This window comes from Leptodactylus fuscus, chromosome 8 (assembly GCF_031893055.1).
Source record: "Leptodactylus fuscus isolate aLepFus1 chromosome 8, aLepFus1.hap2, whole genome shotgun sequence".
NCBI lineage: Eukaryota > Metazoa > Chordata > Amphibia > Anura > Leptodactylidae > Leptodactylus > Leptodactylus fuscus.
Window position 1 is genome coordinate 31,266,143 of NC_134272.1, and position 23,139 is coordinate 31,289,281.

The following is a 23,139-nucleotide window of genomic DNA, read 5'->3' on the forward strand; positions in this document are numbered from 1 at the left end:
CATTCAGAAGTTTTGCTGCTTGTTACAGATAAGTAAAGTTAAGTTGTATGCAATATATATGTATATGTGTATATATGTATTTGCTTGGCAAGTTACAACCCATGAATTCACATGCTGCAGAAATAAATCTGATTGGTTTGGAGGTGTCTATATAAATAATAACCTTGCTACTATTTCCAAAGACTGCACGTGAAAAAAAATCGAGTGAATGACCATGGGGCTAATCCTCATGTGGATCTATTGAACACCCAGCAGCAAATCCGCAGCAGAAATCCAAATATTAGTCTACATTTCTGCTGCAGAAATATGCATCATCAGCTTATATGCTGCCGTATGAACATGCCCTTTTCATGTCTGTTTTACTTGAGCTTCTTTACTTATTGTATCTTTCTTTCTAGGTGGTCCAAGTGTCTCCCGCGCCCTTCACATCATAGTAACTTTCTAATACGTGTGCCAGGATCCCCATCGTTGGAGAATGGATATGAGATATCTCTATACTAAAGCTAATGAAGGACCTTTGAAGAAATAACAAGCCTACGACTGCCGGTGTCCGAACTGTCTGTACTTTTGGCCGCCGGTGTTTTTGTGAGTGAAGGAAGCGCAGTCCTACTAAACATGTCCAAGTCCTGTTAAGCTGGTTTTGTGCTGGTTTAATCTGCAGAGAAACTCACCCCAGTGATTTCTTTTGTTTGTTTGGTGGGAGTACATCACCAGCAATGTTAATGTAACTGGGAAGGATGAAACACTAGACAATGTGGATGGACTGGTTCTGAAATCTATTTGTGAGAGTGCGAAGTGGAGGTCACAAGATGGCATCCAAGGAGAGACTCTGCGAGCTGTGGATGCTGTATTGCAGCAAGGTAAGCCTTTTCTTCTATGTATATCATTTGTGTTTGGGATGTGTATAAATAGATGCTGTATAGATGAAGTGTTGCTGCCGGCAGAAGTGTAACAGAGGTGTCTGAATAGGATGAGACTTTTGAGGCTTTTTTTTTTTTTTTTTGCATTTATTCAGTGATAAAATGTGAACAGTCCTGTCTGAAAAATAGCAAAACGTATATTAAAGTGTTAGAACTCCCATTTTATTTATTTTTTCTTGCTATTGTGTCGGGGTGTTTCGTGAACAATTTTCTAATATCCTAAATTAACCTATCTAACTTCCTTTTTATAGAAAACAGGCTGTAAAATTCTCCTTGGAAACTCACTAAAGGGGCTTTCACACTAGCTTCAGTGTCCGATGCTAAAGTCTGCGGAAGATTTTAGCATCGGACACTAGCTGTGTCCGTTCACAATTTGCATTGTTTTAAATGGGACACCATGCAGTGTCGTTTATTGTCCGTGTCTGTCCTTAAGTGTCCGTTTGCAAAGATGTCCGATTTTTCAAGTGAACAGATAAATCCTACACGTAAAATCGGGCATCTTTGCAAACGGACACTTAAGGACAGACACGGACAGTAAAGGACACTTCATGGTGACCCATTTAAAACAATGCAAATTGTGAACGGCCACAGCTAGTGTCCAATGCTAAAATCTTCCGTGGACTTTAGCATCGGACACTAGCTGTCAGCCACCGACGCTAGTGTGAACCATGCTTAACTGAGCTGTTACCAGGGAAATCCCTACAGATATAGGGGATGGGCACTTCAGTTGCCCGTATGTTAGGTTTAATATGACCTATAAAAATGCTTCTGGTATCATATGAACGCTCGGATTCTAGCTGTCAAAAAATCCTAGATAAAAACACTGTCGGAAGTTTGCGTTCATACCTCTTAGAAAAATCATATTTCTGACTATGATTTTAACTAGTGATATCTCCAGTGTTTGCTGAATATGAAAGTTGAGAGTCTCTGCTTTCCTATGATACCAGAAACTTTTTTTTTTTATGGGGGGTATAAAACCAAAGATATTGCCATTTGAAGTAACAGTCCCCCATTTGGCTCTGTATACTGCATTGAGTACATATGTACAGAAATATTCCCAGTGACTGCGCTAAGAGCATTACTAGTGGGAACTTTGCAGCATGTTTTCTATTGAAAGGATGCGAGGTAGGTTATTAAAGTATCACAAAATTATTCACCAGACAATGCTCGGCACAAAAGCATGAAATAAAATGGGAGATGTAAGAGTTCTTCTGATCTGTGGCCACTACAAATGGTATTTGCCATAGTCGGCGCTTGGTTTTGGATCCATGGCAGCTCTGGGCTTATGTAAAGTGCTTTTGGGTATCTTCATGCTTGCTGTTCTGTCCATAAAGTGGTAAACTTTCTGAAACTACTGGCAACGTCCAGTTTTGGGGACATTAACAGAGTGTTCCCAACAAAGAAACTTATGGGATTATCAGCTATATATACACTCACCGGCCACTTTATTAGGTACACCATGCTAGTAACGGGTTGGACCCCCTTTTGCCTTCAGAACTGCCTCAATTCTTCGTGGCATAGATTCAACAAGGTGCTGGAAGCATTCCTCAGAGATTTTGGTCCATATTGACATGATGGCATCACACAGTTGCCGCAGATTTGTCGGCTGCACATCCATGATGCGAATCTCCCGTTCCACCACATCCCAAAGATGCTCTATTGGATTGAGATCTGGTGACTGTGGAGGCCATTGGAGTACAGTGAACTCATTGTCATGTTCAAGAAACCAGTCTGAGATGATTCCAGCTTTATGACATGGCGCATTATCCTGCTGAAAGTAGCCATCAGATGTTGGGTACATTGTGGTCATAAAGGGATGGACATGGTCAGCAACAATACTCAGGTAGGCTTTGGCGTTGCAATGATGCTCAATTGGTACCAAGGGGCCCAAAGAGTGCCAAGAAAATATTCCCCACACCATGACACCACCACCACCAGCCTGAACCGTTGATACAAGGCAGGATGGATCCATGCTTTCATGTTGTTGACGCCAAATTCTGACCCTACCATCCGAATGTCGCAGCAGAAATCGAGACTCATCAGACCAGGCAACGTTTTTCCAATCTTCAATTGTCCAATTTCGATGAGCTTGTGCAAATTGTAGCCTCAGTTTCCTGTTCTTAGCTGAAAGGAGTGGCACCCGGTGTGGTCTTCTGCTGCTGTAGCCCATCTGCCTCAAAGTTCGACGTACTGTGCGTTCAGAGATGCTCTTCTGGCTACCTTGGTTGTAACGGGTGGCTATTTGAGTCACTGTTGCCTTTCTATCAGCTCGAACCAGTCTGGCCATTCTCCTCTGACCTCTGGCATCAACAACGCATTTCCGCCCACAGAACTGCCGCTCACTGGATGTTTTTTCTTTTTCGGACCATTCTCTGTAAACCCTAGTGATGGTTGTGCGTGAAAATACCAGTAGATCAGCAGTTTCTGAAATACTCAGACCAGCCCTTCTGGCACCAACAAACATGCCACGTTCAAAGGCACTCAAATCACCTTTCTTCCCCATACTGATGCTCGGTTTGAACTGCAGGAGATTGTCTTGACCATGTCTACATGCCTAAATGCACTGAGTTGCCGCCATGTGATTGGCTGATTAGAAATTAAGTGTTAACGAGCAGTTGGACAGGTGTACCTAATAAAGTGGCCGGTGAGTGTATATATATGAACAGGGTCCCTGATGCACCTGGGGATGTAGGATGTAGCACTCGGAGGAGTGCAGTGCATGGGTGGAGGGGTGACTGTGCTTGTGCCCCACTGTCTTTATTCACTTCTATAGAGTTACAGCAAAAGCAGAGTACATATTCTTAAAGGGGTTTTATAGGAGTTTAATATTCACCTATTTTTAGGATCGGTCATCAATATAAGATCAGTGGGGACCATCCCCTAGCACCCGCCTATCAGCAACTTGATGTATCTGCTGTACACATGCTGGCCACACTTCACAGGCCTATCTGTTTATGTTCATTAGTCACATGGCCTGTGTGTTGTGTTATCTGCAATACCAAGCACAGCCACTTTACAATGAATGGTGCTGTACTTGGAGAGGCTGCAGCACTATCTAAAAGCCTATGAGTGGGGATCCTAGGTGTCAGAATCCCGCAATCTGATATTGATCAACTATCCGAAGGATGAAGTCATCAGTATCTTAGTGTTGAATAACCCCAATAGCAAAGTTGACTATATCAATGTTCTTATCGGGGCTCAGAACATGCTCACATGGTATAAATATCACAGATACTTAATTTTGGTATGGAAATGTTGACTTTGTGGTTGTAGGCTATGAACAGGACAATTGTGCATACATCCTGTGTATTTATCTACCTAGTCCGTGTAAGTGCAGAATATAACACTCTAACCCATAAAGCAGCGAGTTACAAGATGAAGAGTGGGTGAAGCAATTTTATATATGTATATGTTTGCGGACAGTCCTCTCGATTCATATTGTCACAGAGAATCCTTTATCATGCCTGATACATTCAGTAGACGTCACTGGACAGACCTGGAAAATGTAACACTTGTGAGGGCTGTGCATATAGCTGACGCTGGAGCCACACCGTGCGGGTTGCAGTAATTCTTTGTGCACACTTACGGTAGATGTGCTGGAGTTTTTCAGCAGTACGTCTTGGGAGGTCCCGTAAACCAGAATTGAAATGTGTGGGCAACAAAAAAAAAAAAAAAAGTGCCTTTTTCCACCACAGTTTTCTAGCACAAAACCTTGATATATTCTCTCTACTGAGTTTTTATTGCAACTTTTGCTGCATATTTTAATTTTTATAGCCACTATTGGATTTAGTTGAATGAAAAATTGTAGTGCACTTCATTTATATTCGCTGTATCTTTTGAATGCATACCTGGCTTTAGCTAAAAACTGAAGCAAAAACAAAAGGGTTTTGGCATATCTACATATTACGTTATAAATGTGGAACCCAAAAGAACAGGGGTTCGCCAACTGCTTTCCTGTGGTCTTGGTGACTGGAATGGGGGTTGCACGTGCTTGTCTTTCTGTCTGCTCTTTTTTTGGGAGTCTGAAGATAGCTGCATCCACTTGCACAATAGCATGTCACAGACATAACATTTTTGGTGTAACAGTATTCCTTTTAGTTATGACTACAGCTGACGTTAAAGGGTTCCTGAGTTTTGAGCAAAAGTTGAAATACCTGTAGGATCTTGCAGGGCAATCTGTTCTATGGCTGGATAAACCTTAATATATGGTTTCCTGTTTGTTTGTTTTTCTGCTAATAATCATATTATAGCTGCAGCACGTTTCGCATTTCTGACTGAGGCGGAGGGAGGAGGGGTTTACAATACAGAGCAGTCTGCCCCCTGCAAAGCTGCTTACTGTCTATGACTAACCTCTCGCCAGCAGTAACACAAGCAGCTAGTCAGAGGTAGATTGAGAATCCGTAGATTGTCTCAGTCCAGTGCAGACATGTAGAATCCATGAAGATGGACCTGCCCCTCTGCTGACTTTGTTCCCATCTTGAGCCTGTTACTTTTTGAAGATGATCTTTCTCTAGTAACAGGGAGTGAACAGCAAAATGGCAAGAAGGGACATTTGATTTTGAAGGAACATTTTTGATTTTGGTCTAGAAACAAGTCTTTAAAGAAGCAACAGGGAGAGGTGTTCACAGTCTGGTGCTTAGGCTGTCATTTGATGCCTGAAGTGTCTTCTGAAACATACGGAAGGTTTTATTTTAACCTGAATTCTATTTGCAAGGTTTCCACCTAAAGGAACAAAGCACTTCTGTATACTGAACAGTACGAATGGTTAAAAGTTGAAATCTTGTTCCTACATAACCCTACAGAGGACCCTGAGTGCCTATAACACGCGGTGTTGTTCCTGGTATGCAGAGAAACAAGGCCGTAGTCAGGGCTGAAATGTTTCATACTTGTCGGCAAACTGCGAGCGTCCTGAATACACTGCGTGTACTGTTTGTATGTGAACTTTAGGTCTGCATAGCTGGCATTGTTTATTTATGTCCTGGCCGTGGCACCAGCTCCTTCAAAGACCCGACCTTCTTGAATCCACGCGTTTTCCTAATATTATTAGTATTATTGCTTGCTGTGACTTTGGCCACTGAGAAATATCAGTCAGATTTATCAATGTAGTTGTATCAGGCTGGTACATGCTACACCATAGGGGTTGTTTGATAGAGAACTCACTTTGGGTTTTACTTTTTTTACATATTGATCTAATATCCTGTCCTAATATGACAAAAACTAAATGGAAATGAATGGGCCTGTGATCACTGTTCTATAACAATCATACATACAATGGTTCCCAATCATAATAACCAGTATGTAAATGGGATGTTCAGAAAATCATATAATGTGAACCAAGCCCAAGACTACAAACAAGACAAGTTATGTCAACAGCCTTGTGCTATTATTCTGTCATTGCTGTGTCCTATGAATGCCAGGTGCATGAGCGGATTTGTGCAGGTTGTGACCGCAGGTGACAGTCCCCATCACTGCTTATGTTCAGTCTCTCTTGAGCTCCTGAATCTCCATTGTACTTGGAGCAGTTGAGGATCCATCACCGGTTCACTCCTGTGGTGTTTTACTGCATTATTGTGCATCTGTCCTTGAAGAAACAGGACTAGAAAATGCACCTTGACTCTGTATTAAACCAGGTCCCGACACCCCTTCTTATTTCCAGATTAAGGCCCAGTTCACATCTTCGTTCAGTATTTTGTTCAAGGAGTCCGCTTGGGAACATTGCACGCATTAAAAAGCAGCGAGCAATGAAAGCACATGGACCCCTAGACTATAATGGGGTCCGTGTGTTTTCCATGCAGTGTTCGCACGAGTCATGTGGAGAGGAAAGTAGTTGAATGCGTTCGGTATTCCATTCGGGGAGTCCACCCCTGAACAAAATACCAAACGCAGGTGTGAACCAGGCCTACAGTTACAGATTGATGGTGCTACAAAGTGCTGGGCCTGGTTAGTTCCCATTTACCTCGTATGACTTCAGTTGGAGCAGACACTTTCAGGACAGGTCCAGATTTATGGAGACTGGCGTTATCTACAGGTGCCTCACTTCCAGGAAAGTGGCGAGGGTGGCGCAAAACAGTAGCAGCAAATTTTTGCAAACATTTTCACAGAGATCTGCATCTATCTCATCCCCCACTTAGACTCTGCTCAGTTGAAGGGGATGCAGCACTTGTCTGAAGTTTTGTTCACATTGCAGGTCGTATGTTTCATAGCAGCCATGAAATGTAATAGAGGTGAATGGGATGAGGCTATAATTACTTTAAATATGTGTGATCAGACAAGTGCAATGGCCCCTTCAAACAGCTGATCAGTGGCGGTCCCAGGTGTTGTCTTTAGGGTAGGTAGCCAATAGAAGGGAGTCAGGCATCCCTTTTATAGTGTTTGTATAATTTTACATATACAGTTACTAGTCTGTGTTCATAGTTCAGAGTTGCATTCATAAATTTTGTGTTCCTCACTGGCTCATTGTCTGTTTGCATCAGACACTTGCATCCTGGGAAATGTAGTTTTTGTAGGCACGGTTCAGTAATCTGACACAGGCGGAACGTATTATAATGTGAGCGCAGCTAAGCTAAGGGAGGGTGGATGTTATCTTGTGCTTGTGGATGGTTTCTTATAGCTACTAGAATCATTGTGAAGACAGATCAGGACTATGGGCAGTTCTCTCTATTTTCATGCTCCTTTTCTCAAAGTAAAATACAGGTGAAACTAAATGTACTCATTCATGTACAAACTGTACCAAAATTGTGAGTTTTGTTAAGGATCAGTGCGAAGTGATGTTGGGATTTATTCACACTTCTTTTCTCCTGTCACATTTCCATTGCTGTTTGATGGCCAGAATGAAGCTTTTATACTATTCTAGCCAGTAAAAAGGAAAAAAAAAAAAGAAACACTAAGCCTCATTCACACTTATAAATACTGATGCAAAATACTGACCAAAATATGTACATCTAAACCAGAAATAAGACCTAGACAAAAACTGTAGTGTGATGATTTGTCACTCTCTATATATTCTACTTACTTCTGGTGCTTTGGCTTACAAATACTGATACAGAAATGGGCCATATCGGGGGGTCTTCTCTCTCAACCCCCTGCAGCTTTGCAGTGCTAGAGTCCTGGGTTCAAATCCTACCAAGGACAACATCTGCAAGGAGTTTGTATGTTTCCCCCGTGTTTGCATGTGTTTCCTCCGGGTACTCCGGTTTCCTTCCACACTCCAAAGACATACTGATAGGGAATATAGATTGTGAGCCCTATATCGGACAATGGCTGACAATATCTGTAAAGCGCTGCGGAATATGATGGCGCTATAAAAATAAGCATAATAATAATAATACTGTATTGGATAACGTGATCCTCTCCCTCCTAAAGGAACAGCTGCATATTTTTTTTATAATATTCCAATTTAATAAGAAAAGTGTCGCTTCACACTACTTATTCTACTTCTTATTCCACATGTAGTGAATGTAATCTTCTTTCTGGCACTTGTCACTTATCCATATCGGTTTGGTCCTTAGCTGTGTCATGTGATCAGCAATAAGACTGACAAGAAGTCAGTTTCTCCATTCATTTATGTGAGTTCTATAGGAATAAGGACTAATGTCCTTCCACACGTAAGATTCTTTGTAAGTGGGAGACTAAGAGTGTCAGTCAAGTCACATGACACAGCTGAGGACCAGAAGGGAGTGGAGCCTTCACAAACATCAACAGGTAAGATTACCATTACTCCTTTCTATGGCCGGCCATCTAATGTGTACGGAAGCCTGCTGACTTTTTCCACGATGGTAGAATTGGGGTGACTTTCAACATGTCCAATTCTTTTCTATTTCAGGGAGATTTGTGACTGGTTTAACCCATGCATGCTTGATCACGCTGAGTGTGTGTATATATATATATATATATATATATATATATATATATATATATATATATGCAGTGGGGGAGAATCTGGAGAAATAATTCTGGGTATAAAGTGACATAGCTTTGAGTGTACCGTTCAGATACGTCTGCTCCTATAGTATTGTGAGACTTCTTGTGGATAAGATATTGGATAACACTAGTTCAGTTTTCAGTATTGGGAAAGTAACCTTATTAAAACTGTTTGTAGGATTGTCTCTCCTTCAGGAAGCTGTGCTTTAGTATGAGATAAGTGTATGACATGTCATTGCCTGTGATTCATTGGGGAGTGTCTGCTACTATATTGTGACATATTGTTTGTCATGACCATGATTGTCTGCTCCACGGGGTGATGTTATACAGACATTAGTGGTCACATATAATACATACAGTATTGCTCCGCAGACATTAGTGGTCACATGTAATACATACAGTATTGCTCCGCTCGGAGGTCCCTGCCATTATAACCTAGTGCTCTGCCTTTTGCTGGTTTCTATGTAGTGTGAGATCAATAGTTTAGATGAGCTGGGTGTCTCATAGCTACATGGCACGGCTAGGTACAAAGGTCTTGTCGGACGAGCTCGGCCTCGTATGTGTGCTGGTTCTAGATGCTTTTGGCCTGTTAAGCAGGCTAAGTATCAGGAATGCAAGGCTTACATAACTCAGGCGCTTGTTTTCCATTTTTTAATTAGAAACTTTCTAGCTGCAAAACTGAGACTTTAGTTAATCCTTAATTCTTAAGCCAGTTTAACACGTCGCCTTAGGGTCAGAGAAAGAGTGACAAAACAACTCCTAAAGACGATGGAGCGTTGTCAATCACATGAATATTGTAGTTGTAACACTTGTATAGATTTTACTACCTTGTATATTTAGAGGGAACATCAGTATCTGATGAGCAGAGGTCTGACTCCCAGCACCCCAATGATCAGTTCTATGAAGGGCCGCACTACTTTAGCCCATGTCGTGGCTTACTAAGAACAGTGCTGTACACAGTACATGACCCCATTTTATGTCCCCACACAGTATGTGACCCCTTTTTATGGGCCCCACACAGTACATGACCCCATTCTATGTCCCCCACACAGTATGTGTCCCCTTTTTATGGCCCCCACACAGAACATGACCCCATTTTATGACCCCCATACAGTATATGACCCCCTTTTTTCCCCACAACCCCACACAGATTAGTGACTGTTAATTTTTACTTACCTGCCCACGTTCCAGTCCTGACCACAGTCCGCTGTCACCTCCAGAGTCCGCTGTAGCCTATGCTGAAGGATGCCGGGACACTGTATGTAATGCCCCGGCTTTCTTCACCATTGTGACGCAAGTGTAGTGTTACAAAAAGAAGGCAGCAGAGGGCCGTCAGGACAGGAGCGTGGACAGGCGAGTAAAAATTATCAGCAGCTACTTATTGCAATAACAGAAAAAGTAGCTGCCGAGTGAAAAAAAAAATACTGCATCCCAGTTTATTCCATGAGGCCATCGTCTCCGGTCACCTCATGTAAGGTCTGAACCCTGTGGCTGCCTCTTGGTTCGGACAATGTTCATCACCCAAAATGTTTTGGCGTGTCACCTTTGACACGTGTGTCATAGTTTCGCCATCACTGGTTTAGCATAAATCTTAGTGCCCCTTCCCATGATGTAACGCGGCGCTCATTCTGACACGTAAACAATATGTTCCGTCTTACGCGTGCTACACATTGAAATCAATGGGAGGCTTTTTATCCCATTGATTTCAATGTGTTACACGCGTTAAACGGAACCCATTGAAGTCAATGGGATTCTGTTTTGAAGCACTCTCTCTGACACGTGTTTACGTGTCAGAATGAGCGCCGCGTTACATTGTGGGAACGGGCCCTTAGTAAAATCACAGGGTGCATCAGTCTTCTGGAAATTATGGACAGCAGGTGAGCAGATAAGGGACACCCATTGAATGTAACACATGGCAGTATATATAATTATCATCCACAATTAAGTATCTAAATTAAGAAAGGGCATTTAATAATTATTTGTGGGACTACACCCTTAGGTTTGAGGACTGTCCCATCCATGTGATAGGGGTGTTGACTGTTCATATAGTCGTCTCTGGATTGTCATTCCTAATTACAGGGCAAAAGTTCATTGTTAATGGGAGGCGCTTTCTAGAACCGGAAATCTCCAGTGCTAACTTATGTGTCACAATATATTACATTAGTCCTGTTTGTTAGCAAAATTTTCTTGGTGATATTTTCATGTTCAAGCAATAGCTATAGGAGATCTAATGATGAAAAAGAGCATTGTGAACCTAGTCTTAATAAGAAGGAGCTCTGCAAGATTGTAAGCGTAGAGAAGTACAAAGTACTGAGCAGACCTATTTGGAAAACAATTCGGAATAACTTGTATGGTATTTGTTTAAGTATCTATTTACATTGTGTTTAGGAGTCCAGTGGGCGGTCCTATCATTGATTGCCTTCCTTGTATACAGCAGGTGTACGCAGTGAGTGGCACCGCCTACTTGTCTTCTAAGTACAAAATAAGCAGAAAATTGTTATGATAAAACAATCTGGTTTTATTGAACTGTTCAATGATGTTGCCTGACTGTCACATTTGGGTCCTGCATACACAACATTGTTTGTCAGCATCTATTTTTTAAGCAATCTATACTGTAGTCAATGGGTCAGTTGGGCTCTGTATGTAACCATTATTTTAACGGCCCATCTGTCCGTTGTTCTGGTCCTCCTCCGGATCAGAACCGCAGCCAGCCAAAGATAGATAGTGTAACAGGTTTCCTGCACACAGTTATACATATGGCACAATGCTACTATGTAGCTTTTAGTATAACTGGCAGGGGCGTGTATGTATAAATTGGTTACATAACAGGTGGAGGTCTGTTACAATGTAATTTTAAGCAAGTAGCTATTTAACTCCCAGACTCCATGCTACGTTCCTCTGCACCGCTCAGCCACCACATTCTTACTTTGTTTGTCATTATACTGTTTTTGGAAGTTGGAAAGTCACAGATCTAAACCTGGAAAATTCTGGATTGTTGGCTTCTGATTTTTCCTCTGCTTAACCATTCTGCTGCTGAATTTGTCAGGTCCGGAATGTTTCCCAAACCAATAATAGTATTATGTAAGGGCCATTGTTAGGAGTAGAAACCACAATTGTTGAAGCAAAGAGAATCATACTTTTATGGATTTGTCAGCCTGCAAGTGCAGCAGGGGTTGGGGCAAATTTGTCAGATTTGCGCCCAGACGGCTATGACACGGGTGAAGGCTGAAAGTTTCATTAAAGGGATTCTACCATTAAAACCTTTTTTTTTTTTTTTTTTTTTTTGTGGATAAGACGTCGGAATAGCCTTTGGAAAGGCTATTCGTCTCTTACCTTTAGATGGGATCTCCGCTGCTCCGTTCTTTAGAAATACCGTTTTTTACCGGTATGCAAATTAGTTCTCTCGCAGCGATGGGGGCGGGTCCCAGCGCTGGAAATGCGATGGGGGCATCCCCACTGCAGCTTGAGAACACGATCCTGCGACACCTCTATCTTCGGCTGGATCCTCCCCTTCTCTGTCGTCTTCCTCCTGCGTCACCTCTGACGCCTGCGCAGTTGGCTCTGCCAGTGAGACACCAGCAGAGCCGTGTGTGAATGCCGGCCAGCGGCTATTTTTGGGAGGCCACTCCTGAATTGAACTACAAGCGCAAGAGCGGCCTCCCAAAAATGGCCGCCGGCCGGCATCCGCAGTCGGCTCTATTAGTGTCTCACTGGCAGAGCCAACTGTGCAGGCGTTGGAGGAAGACGACAGAGAAGGGAAGGATCCAGCCGAAGATAGAGTCGTCGCAGGATCGTGTTCTCGAGCAGCAGTGGGGATGCCCCCATCACATTTTCAGTGCTGGAGCCCGCCCCCATCGCTGCCAGAGAACTAATTTACATACCGGTAAAAACCGGTATTTCTAAGGAATGGCGCGGCGGAGATCACATCTAAAGGTAAGAGACGAATAGCCTTTCTAAAGGCTATTCCGACGTGTTAGCCACAGAAAAAGAGGTTTTAATGGTAGAATCCCTTTAACTGCTAAAGGAGTAACATTGGATCACTTGTAGCCTTATATACAGATATAATCCTATTAAAGGCCCCGCGCAGTTATTTGTTTGGGAGGCATTTTAGACCTGACACTCCCTTTAAATTTCAGCAACATCATGGTTAAGCAGAGGAAATATCAGAAGCCAACAATGCTAAACCTGGTAACTCTAGTGAATTGGAAAATTCAGATCTATGACATTCCAACTACAGAAAACAATATATAGAGAAATAAAATGAAACCCTACTCCAATCTTGACACCTAGCAGCTGCATATAAGTATCCTAATCCTGCCTGTGTATTCAACCTGTGAGATCTGTGGAAATGATATCGATACCTCTGTATAGTTTCTTTGCTTTTATAATGCCCAATACAATATAATGACCCTATTTTCTCTATATTTTACACAAGCCCGTACTCCATACACAAGGGGCCTTCTGTGAATACAGAAGCAGAGGAAAAAATAAAAAGATGTAGGATTTCACAGAAAGGAGTCATCATTGTTAATAAAGTATATTCCAAAATGTGTTAATGGCACAAATACTTCCAAAAATGGGGAGGGGGGTGTGTGTGATTATTCTTATAGCCTGCACAGACTTGATTGTAAATTGTTGCTGTGTGCAAAACACTGAGGATTCTGCAAATTTCAGTTTGTACTTGTATCTACTTCTGGATGCTTATGTGATTACAGATGCATATGGGGTATTATTCACAGACCGCAAGCAGCTTTCCTTACTGCTCCCATAGATTTTTTTCCATGTGTTTCATCTTCTTGCGGCATGCATTTGGCCTGTACTTGCAGTCCAGTGTTCTTGAGCTATTCTCAGGTATTAGTTTGCTATTGTACAGTTACTTCTGGCAGAACAAGATGATTAATAGATGAGGTAGCAGACTGATCCTTATTATACTCACCTATTACCTCAGCAACAGATGTATACTGAATATCAGCCATAATTTGATCATGTATAAAGGCTTGTAGAGTCATAGAACAGACTACCCAGCAAGACCCTGCAGATATCTCAACTTTTCATGAAAACTCAGGTGCCCTTTAAGTCTTTTCTTTGTAACAGACCCGATATACTTAAAAGTAAGCTTCTGTATCCAAACCTATTATGTGAAACTGTTTTGCTGCCCGTCACATTCTTTAGCGCCCTATTTTGTGTTCTGTTCTGCCCGGTGCCAGCCACATCCCTTATATCCTTCTTGTTGATCTGTACTTGTGAAATTCCAAGTAGTCTTGGATTAAAATCAGAGCTGGGATTATTTTTAGCAGATTCTGGAGTACAAGGCACTGGATTAGTGGAATTTCTGCAGAACAGAATGTAACAGAATGGTTTTTGTTATGTCCTCTCGAAGAATGGGCCACATTCACAGCTCTTTTCTGATGTTTAGAACCAATGATCTGGTTTTCCATGAGCACAATCCAGTTATACCACCGAATGTCCATGGCTGGAAAAGCTTGTTATCGCTGCGAACCTGTTCTACTTGTAGCCAGAGCTGATCCCATGATAAGAGGAATGAATTACTTCCCCTATTATAATGACCTTGTAGACGGCACAACTGTTTTGTGTCCTCTGCCGTCCTGGGGATAAAACAAGGTTTATTGTTTTGATACCATCATGCATGTAATGTGTTTGTTTAATGCGGTGTGACCTACAGCAAATTCACTTGTGTTGGCCCGGATCCGCTCACACCCATACTTGTCTTTGTCAACAGAGTATTTTCTGAAAATGAATCTCAATATACTTTTATAGAATACGTCATTGTTCACAAGACGTGTTTATGATTTGTTTAACTTTGTATTACTTAAAGTACCTAACAAATATTTTAGGTGCATTAAATCATTGTTCTCGAATAGCCATAGACAAAGAAGCGCCATTCACGTGTCACATTTTTCATTTTTCATTTTGGCTGTCTGTAGGATAAATAAAGCGGTATGCCAAAATAAAAAAACGGAAAACAAAACAGTGGGCAATGGACATTTTACGTAGAAATGCTTCCTCCAGCCGGAGTTCTCTGAGTAGGCGTCGCAGTCGCCCATAAATCTCAGTTCGCAGCATATGTAATGATACGGTTATACCTGTGGGGTCATTTGACACATTCACATGGCGTCACGTGAACACTCGTGCGATAACGCCACACATGTTGCATGCATCAGCACAGTGGCATATCAGGATCCGAATAGTGTGTCAAATGTCACTATATATATATATATATATATATATATATATATATATATATATATATATATATATATATGAATTAATTCTCAATCCGAACAAACTAACATCCTTACGGTTACACCTAAAGGTCCCAAGGCATTGGTTTCCACCTCTCCTCCCTATTTATTCTATACACATGTATTATGCTATAATGCGCTCGCGTTAACTCCATGTGCACGGGCCCTTAGGGTGGTTTCACACGGAGTTACACTCCGCTCATTCAGACACGTAAACACGTGTCAAAGTGATCAATGTAAAGCATTGTTTTTACATACTTCTATACGTTGTAAGAAGGTGACGGGCAGGATGCTCACGTATGTATAGTGATCATTAGAGATGAGCGAACAGTGTTCTATCGAACTCATGTTCGATCGGATATTAGGCTGTTCGGCATGTTCGAATCGAATCGAACACCGCGTGGTAAAGTGCGCCATTACTCGATTCCCCTCCCACCTTCCCTGGCGCCTTTTTTGCTCCAATAACAGCGCAGGGTAGGTGGGACAGGAACTACGACACCGGTGACGTTGAAAAAAGTAGGCAAAACCCATTGGCTGCCGAAAACATGTGACCTCTAATTTAAAAGAACAGCGACGCCCAGCTTCGCGTCATTCTGAGCTTGCAATTCACCGGGGACGGAGGTTTCCGTCCAGTTAGCTAGGGGTTAGATTCTGGGTAGGCAGGGACAGGCTAGGATAGGAAGGAGAAGACAACCAACAGCTCTTATAAGAGCTAAATTCCAGGGAGAAGCTTGTCAGTATAACGTGGCACTGACGGGCTCAATCGCCGCAACCCAGCTTTCCCAGGATCCTGAATGGAATACACTGTCAGTGTATTCCCGTATACCCGATATATACCCCCGATACCCGTTCCAACGGTGTGCCCCCCCACCTTCACCCCAGAAATACCCTGCAAGTCCCCTAGCAATAGAATTGGGGCTATATACACCCACTATTTTTGCTACTGCCATATAGTGCCATTGTCTCACTGGGAATTCAAAGAATATATTGGGTTACGTGCACCCACAATTTTTGCTACTGCTATACAGTGCCATTGTCTCGCTGGGAATTCAAAGAATATATTGGGGTTATGTGCACCCACAATTTTTACTACTGGTATACAGTTACATTGTCTGACTGGGAATTCAAAGAATATATGGGGGTTACGTGCACCCACAATTTTTGCTACTGCTATACAGTGCCATTGTCTCACTGGGAATTCAAAGAATATATTGGGGTTATGTGCATCCACAATTTTTACTACTGGTATATAGTGCCATTATCTGACTGGGAATTCAAAGAATATATGGGGGTTACGTGCACCCGCAATTTTTGCTACTGCTATACAGTGCCATTGTCTCACTGGGAATTCATAGAATATCTTGGGGTTATGTGCACCCACAATTTTTACTACTGGTATACAGTGCCATTGTCTCACTGGTAATTCAAAGAATATATTGGGGTTACGTGCACCCACAATTTTTGCTACTGGTATATAGTGCCATTGTCTGACTGGGAATTCAAAGAATATATGGGGATTACGTGCACCCACAATTTTTGCTACTGCTATACAGTGCCATTGTCTGACTGGGAATTCAAAGAATATATTGGGGTTACAAATACCCTCATTTCTTGCTACTGCCATATAGTGCCAGTTTCTGACTGGTAATTCAAAGAATATATTGGGGTTACGTGCACCCACAATTTTTGCTACTGGTAGATAGTGCCATTGTCTCACTGGGAATTCCACAAATAATTTGGGGATTCATTCACCCTACATCTCAGGCTCTTGCCATATTCACCCAGGTTGTCAGTGCTGCACCAGCTCGTTCCCAGACAGCTCGGCCCGAAAAACACGTTACCTATATAGAGGATTTGGACAATGAAGACAACATGTTCTAAATCTAATGTCTGCACCTTCTCCAGAATTAAAATAAAGGCAGCGTTTAACTTTCAAATAGCACTGCACAAAGGAAGAGCTTATCAGCTTGTCTCATGACATGCTACTGAAAAGTGTCATTTGTGTATCTTAATGTAAATATAGTTGTATAAGCTTTTTGGGTTTTAGGCACTGCCAAGTTATTTATTACCACCCGCTCCCTTATAATGATGATGACGCCAAAGTCACTGTGGGTGTTCAGAGCTCACAGCTTTGGTTGACCTTTGTCTTGCTCTCTGTCGGTACCAGCTGTCTTTTTGGATACCGTAAAGTTATGTTGACTTTATTAACAGCTATAGAAGCTTTAGCCAGGTTGTGACGGTGTGTAACCCTAACAACACTAAGTGGGATACACATTAATAGTCTGTCTATGTACGCTAAACGTATCACTAAAGTAATTTTTTTTCCCTCTCCCCTAATATAAGAAAGAAACAGACATTAGACCTAGACCGGGGTTCGAGGCTTGTAAAAATCCAGTATTATTTGTTCTTCATGATGTGAAATATGTGTTGAAAAGCAACCCAAGATGAAGTCAGCCATGTGTGCCAGTGTGTTACTTGGCATGCCTTTGCTGGCCCCAACTGTAAGGGTCACTCTCCATTTCCTCCATTTTCCACTCCCCTTCACACCATTTGTGGTGAAGCAATGGGATGCACTGAAGTGCACCCTCTAGCCTCGTGTGGGATAGGGACATCAGATGCCACTCCAACCCCCTCGTCTTCCTCCGCCAGCCAACGGTGCGAAGATGAGAGGAGTGTGCTCCGAATGTTTTCTGCCTAGCAGAGGCTAGTTCTCACTTACGAAAATGGCCCCACTTTGACCTGTATATCAGGCACAATGGTGTAGGTTTCAAAGAAACATGGCACCAACAAGTTGGAAAACGTGGGCCATGCGTGGACCGTGTTTGAGTCTGGCAAGCTCCAGATCTGCTACCAAGTTCCAGCCATTATCACAGGCGCAAAAATGCCAGGCCCCAGGTGTAGCAGGGAAAAAAAAATGCCATCTCAGCCAGGATGGCATCCCTGACCTCGGAGGCACTGTGCTGTCTGTCCCCCAAGCTGATCAGTTTCAGCACGGCCTGCTGACATCTCCCCATGCCAGTGTTACAGTGTTTTCCGCTAGTAGCTGGGGTGGAGGTTGCAGCTTCGTAGGGTTTCAGTCTACTCCTGCCATGAATTTTGGCCTGGGAGAGGAGATAGGCCACCCCAGTTTGCACCCGGGGAACAGACTCCACCACATTCACCCTGCCTGTCATTAAAGATAAGCACTGCAGCATCCCTGACCACAGGCGCTTGTCCATGTGTCGGTGGTCAAGTGGACCTTGAAGCAAAGCGCAGAGCTCTGGGCCCGACTGATGTTATGGGACACATGCAGGTGCAAGGCAGGGACAGCACACCAAGAGAAGTAGTAACGGCTAGGCCCAGCATAGGGAGGTGCCCCAGCTGCCATCTGCTGACGGAAGGCCTGGGTCTCCAGAAGCATAAACAAACACCAACATCTCCAGGGCCAGCAGTTTATCGATGAGGCTGTTAAAGGCTTGGGCATGGGGGTGGGTTGTGTTGTACTTCTGCCTGCAATGAAAAGCTTGGGAAATGTGGAGTGGCTGGGAAGAGGCGCATGATGGTGCAGGCCAAAAGGGCGCATGAGGGTGAACTCCCCAATGTGTCAGAGATAGGTGTGTAGGTGTCCTTGCATCATATACTTGCACCATATTTGGCTTTGGAAGTTAATTTTGTGCCAAAATGTGGTTAAGACAGCGATCCCTCAGCTACTCCCGTTACACTGTCTATTGAAGTTACCATCTGTGGAAGTGGACCACCATTTCTAAGATCCCAAAGGAAGCAGGCAAGAGATGTGCAGTTCAGAAAAAAAGATGAGAAAATAAGTGTAGGCTGTAGAGCACAGAGGGATCGGAGAGGACAGAGCTGGTGTCGGCCAGGTATTCCCACAACATGCGCCTATACTTGTCCCTCCTGGTGACACTAGGCCCCTGAGTGGCAGTAATTTGTCCAGGGGGGCCATTAACGTGTTCCAGACCTAGGAATAAGTCTTCCAACAGGGTAGAGTTTTGAATGCCTTTGCTTCTACCCACTGTTTTTGCTGCTTAGCTTCCCTCCACATCTACACTGCTTTCACCCCTAAACATCACCCCAGTTTATGCCTTTGTTTCTACCCTGTTTTTTTTTGTTGAATTAGCTTCCCTCCACATCTACACTGCTTTAGCCCCTAAACATCACCCCAGTTTATGCCTTTGCTTCTACCCAGGTTTTTTGTTGATTTAGCTTCCCTCTACATCTACACTGCTTTAGCCCCTAGACATCACCCCTGTCCATGTGGGGTCGGTGGCCTCGTCATCCACCAACTCCTCTTCCAATTGCGCACTGCCCCCTTACTGCAAACCGCACATGACCACAGCTTGCCTTGATGGCAACTGTGTCTCATGATCCCCACTTAGGTCCAGACAAGTCGGTGGCGGGTCCAAAACCCCAAAATTGGAAGGAAATGGCAGATGCTGCAGTATTTCTAACACCTGTTCCTAGTGCTCGGGCCTGGTCTGTGTTGTACCCTGCACCCTGCTTAACGCAGCTGCCATATCCGAAGTTGTGCTGAGCGCATGCTAATGTTTCGTGTCCAGTGCAATGGATGGGATGGGATTTCACATAAGTCTGCCATCCATGGCCACTCATGGTTGAGCAACTGAGGGAGTTGACTTTGACGAACCCGAGGGTTTTGGAGTTGGAACTACATCAAAGGTCTGTGCTGCTCACACACTCTGCTCAACACATGATATGTTTAGTGCCAGCAGTGTGGAGACGTCGCACAACAGCCGTTGTTCCAGCAGGTACAGGCGTTGTAGGAGTGCATAGAGGCTAGCAGCGGCAACTATAGACTTTAAAAACTATCCGCACAAGCGCCACACTTTCACCAGTAGCTCAGGAACATTGGGGTACCTTTTTCAAAAGATTAGCAGCAATGAGTTAAAAACGTGGCCCAGGCATGGAATATGTTGCAGGCTGCCAAGCTACAGAGCCAATCCCAGGTTACGGCCATTATCACACATGACAACATGCCTGGGCCCAGGTGCAGTGGCAAAAACCACATTGCCGTCTCATCGAGGATGGCATGACTCACTTTGTAGGCAGTGTGCTGTCTGGCCCCCAAGCTGATGAGCTTCAGCACGGCCCGCTGACGTCTCCCCACACCAGTGTTGCAGCGTTTCCAGCTCGTAGCTGGGGTCAATTTAACAGCGGAGGAGGGTGGTGTTTCAGCCCTCCTCCCAGGAATGTTGTGTGGGGAGACAAGTCAGGCCACCACATTTTGCGACCCGGTCCACGCCTCAACTACATTCAACCACTGTGCCCAAATTGAAAGGTAGCGTCCCTGTCCGCATGCACTTGTCCATTCGTAACTGGTCACATGGAACTTTAGGGCTAAGCGCTGAATTTAGGGACCGCCTCATGTTTGGGGGAAAGTGCTGGTGTGGACGGCACAGTGCGGTGGCGCAGTAGACACTCTGCCCAAAAAGGGCAGAGTGTCCCCCAGCCGGGATTCCAACATCTCCTGGGCCAGATTTCTTGAGATGAGGCCGTTGAAGCCTTGGGCATGTGGGTGGGTTGCGCTGTACTTTAGCATGAAATGAAAGGCTTGGGAGATGGGGAGTTGCTGGGAAGAGGCGCATGATGGCGCGGGCAAAAGGAGAAATGGCAGGAAAAGGTGAGGATAAGGGTGAACTCCCCAAAGTGTCAGAGGCAGATGTGGAGGTGTCCTGGCTGCTGGTCTGGACTGCAGCGCCAGCCCTGTCAACAGTGGGAGAGGCAGTGGCCGCCAGGCCAAACGACGATTATCCTGCGCTTTCTCTCACCCACTGAGCCCAGGGCTTGCCTTCCAAATGATGGCACCCGCGAGAGGTGGTGAGATTCCTCTCCGCAGATCTCCAACCCATCTTGGACTTGCAAATTGCACTAAATTTGTCATGTAACTGACATGTATATGATGAGTCTATCCATTGTCTGTTCATTTTGGTGAAAGTCAGCCTGTCAGCTGACAGACAGCTGTGCTTGTCAGTGATGATGCCACCGGCTGCTTGTACCCCCAGTTTTTGCTGCTTAGCTTGCCTCCACATCCACACTGCTTTTGCCCCTACACATCACCCCTATCCATGCCTGTGCCTCTAGCCATAAGTCTGCCACCCATGGAAACTCATGGTGCAGAAAGTGAGGGAGCTGACTCTGAGGAACCCTTGGGTTTTGTAGCTGGTACTCCATCAAAGGTCTCTGCTGCTCACACACCCTGCTGAACATACGGTATCTAGGGTTAGAGCGTGTGGTGACCTCGCACAACAGTAGGTGCTTCAGGCAGATGTAGGCCTTGCTGGAGTGTATTGCGGCTAGCTCCAGGTACTGTAGACTTGGGAAAGTGGGTGTCCAAGTGCCGCACTTTCACCCTTGGCTCAGCTAATTTGGGGTATGTTTTTAAAAATCATTGCACCACTACATTGAACACGTGGGCCAGGCATGGAACGTGTTGGAGGCTGGCAAGCTCCAGAGCCCTCCAACAAGACAAAAAAGCCTGGCCCCAGGGGCAGCGGGGATAAACAAATTGCCATCTCATCCAGGATGGCATCCCTGACCTCAGAGGCAGTGTGCTGTCCGTCTCCCAAGCTGATGAGCTTCAGCCCAGCCTGCTGACGTCTCCCCACACCAGTGTTGCAGCGTTTTCAGCTCGTAGCTGGGGTCAATCTAACAGCGGAGGAGGAGGAGGGTGGTGTTTCAGCCCTCCTCCCAGGAATGTTTTGTGGGGAGACAAGTCAGGAAAATTCTTGAAACGGGAGAGTTTTGCATCTCTGCCCTTGCTGCCTATGGACATCCCTTTGCCTCTAGCCACCATTTTCCCTGCTTTGCTTGCCTCCACATCCACACTGCTTTTGCCCCTAGACATCACCCCAGTCCATGCCTTAGCTTGTACCCCCAGTTTTTCCTGCTTAGCTTGCCTCCACATCCACACTGCTTTTGCCCCTAGACATCACCCCAGTCCATGCCTTAGCTTGTACCCCCAGTTTTTCCTGCTTAGCTTGCCTCCACATCCACACTGCTTTTGCCCCTAGACATCACCCCAGTCCATGCCTTAGCTTGTACCCCCAGTTTTTCCTGCTTAGCTTGCCTCCACATCCACACTGCTTTTGCCCCTAGACATCACCCCAGTCCATGCCTTAGCTTGTACCCCCAGTTTTTCCTGCTTAGCTTGCCTCCACATCCACACTGCTTTTGCCCCTAGACATCATCCCTATCCATGCCTCTGCCCCTAGCCATAACTCTGCCACCCCTGGAAACTCATGGTGCAGAAACTTTGGGAGCTGACTTTCAGGAACCCTTGGGTTTTGTAGATGGAACTCCATCAAAGGTCTGTGCAGCTCACACACCCTGCTCAAGATATGGTATTGTAGGGTTTCAGCGTGTGTGAATGACGGACAACAGCCTGTGTTTGGACAGATGTAGGCCTTGCTAGAGTGTTTTTAGGCTAGCAGCGACTCCTGTGCACTTGCAAAAGTGTGCGCACAAGCGCCGCATTTTCAACAGTAGCTTCGGTACATTTGGGTATGTTTTTAAAAAACTTTGCACCACTAGGTTAGACGTGGGCCAAACATGGAACGTGTTGGAGGCTGGCAAGCTCCAGAGCCGCTACCAGGTTCCAGCCATTATCACAGGTGTAAAAATGCCAGGCCCCAGGTGTAGCAGGGAAAAAAAAAATGCCATCTCAGCCAGGATGGCATCCCTGACCTCGGAGGCACTGTGCTGTCTGTCCCCCAAGCTGATGAGCTTCAGCACCGCCTGCTGACGTCTCCCCACACCAGTGTTTTAGCGTTTGCCGCTAGTAGCTGTGGTGGAGGTTGCAGCGTCGTAGGGTTTCAGTCTACTCCTGCCATGAATTTTGGCCTGGGAGAGGAGATAGGCCACCCCAGTTTGCACCCGGGGAACAGACTCCACCACATCCACCCTGCCTGTCATTAAAGATAAGCACTGCAGCATCCCTGACCACAGGCGCTTGTCCAAGTGTCGGTGGTCAAGTGGACCTTGCAGCAAAGCGCGGAACTAAGGGCCCACCTGATGTTGAGTGACAC

The 23,139-nt window shown here is 44.6% G+C and overlaps 1 protein-coding gene across 3 annotated transcripts in view; it reads left to right on the forward strand.

Annotated features, from left to right (window-relative positions):
* The first annotated feature begins 430 nt into the window (after nt 1-430).
* The window catches only part of NBEAL1 (neurobeachin like 1), a 107,285-nt gene continuing 84,576 nt past the window's right edge, over nt 431-23,139 (forward strand). For all 3 annotated transcript variants that reach the window (XM_075284266.1, XM_075284267.1, XM_075284268.1), the window contains exon 1: nt 431-860. In XM_075284266.1, the coding sequence (XP_075140367.1) occupies nt 810-860 (51 nt within the window). In that variant the 5' untranslated portion in view covers nt 431-809. The remainder of the gene's footprint in view (nt 861-23,139) is intronic.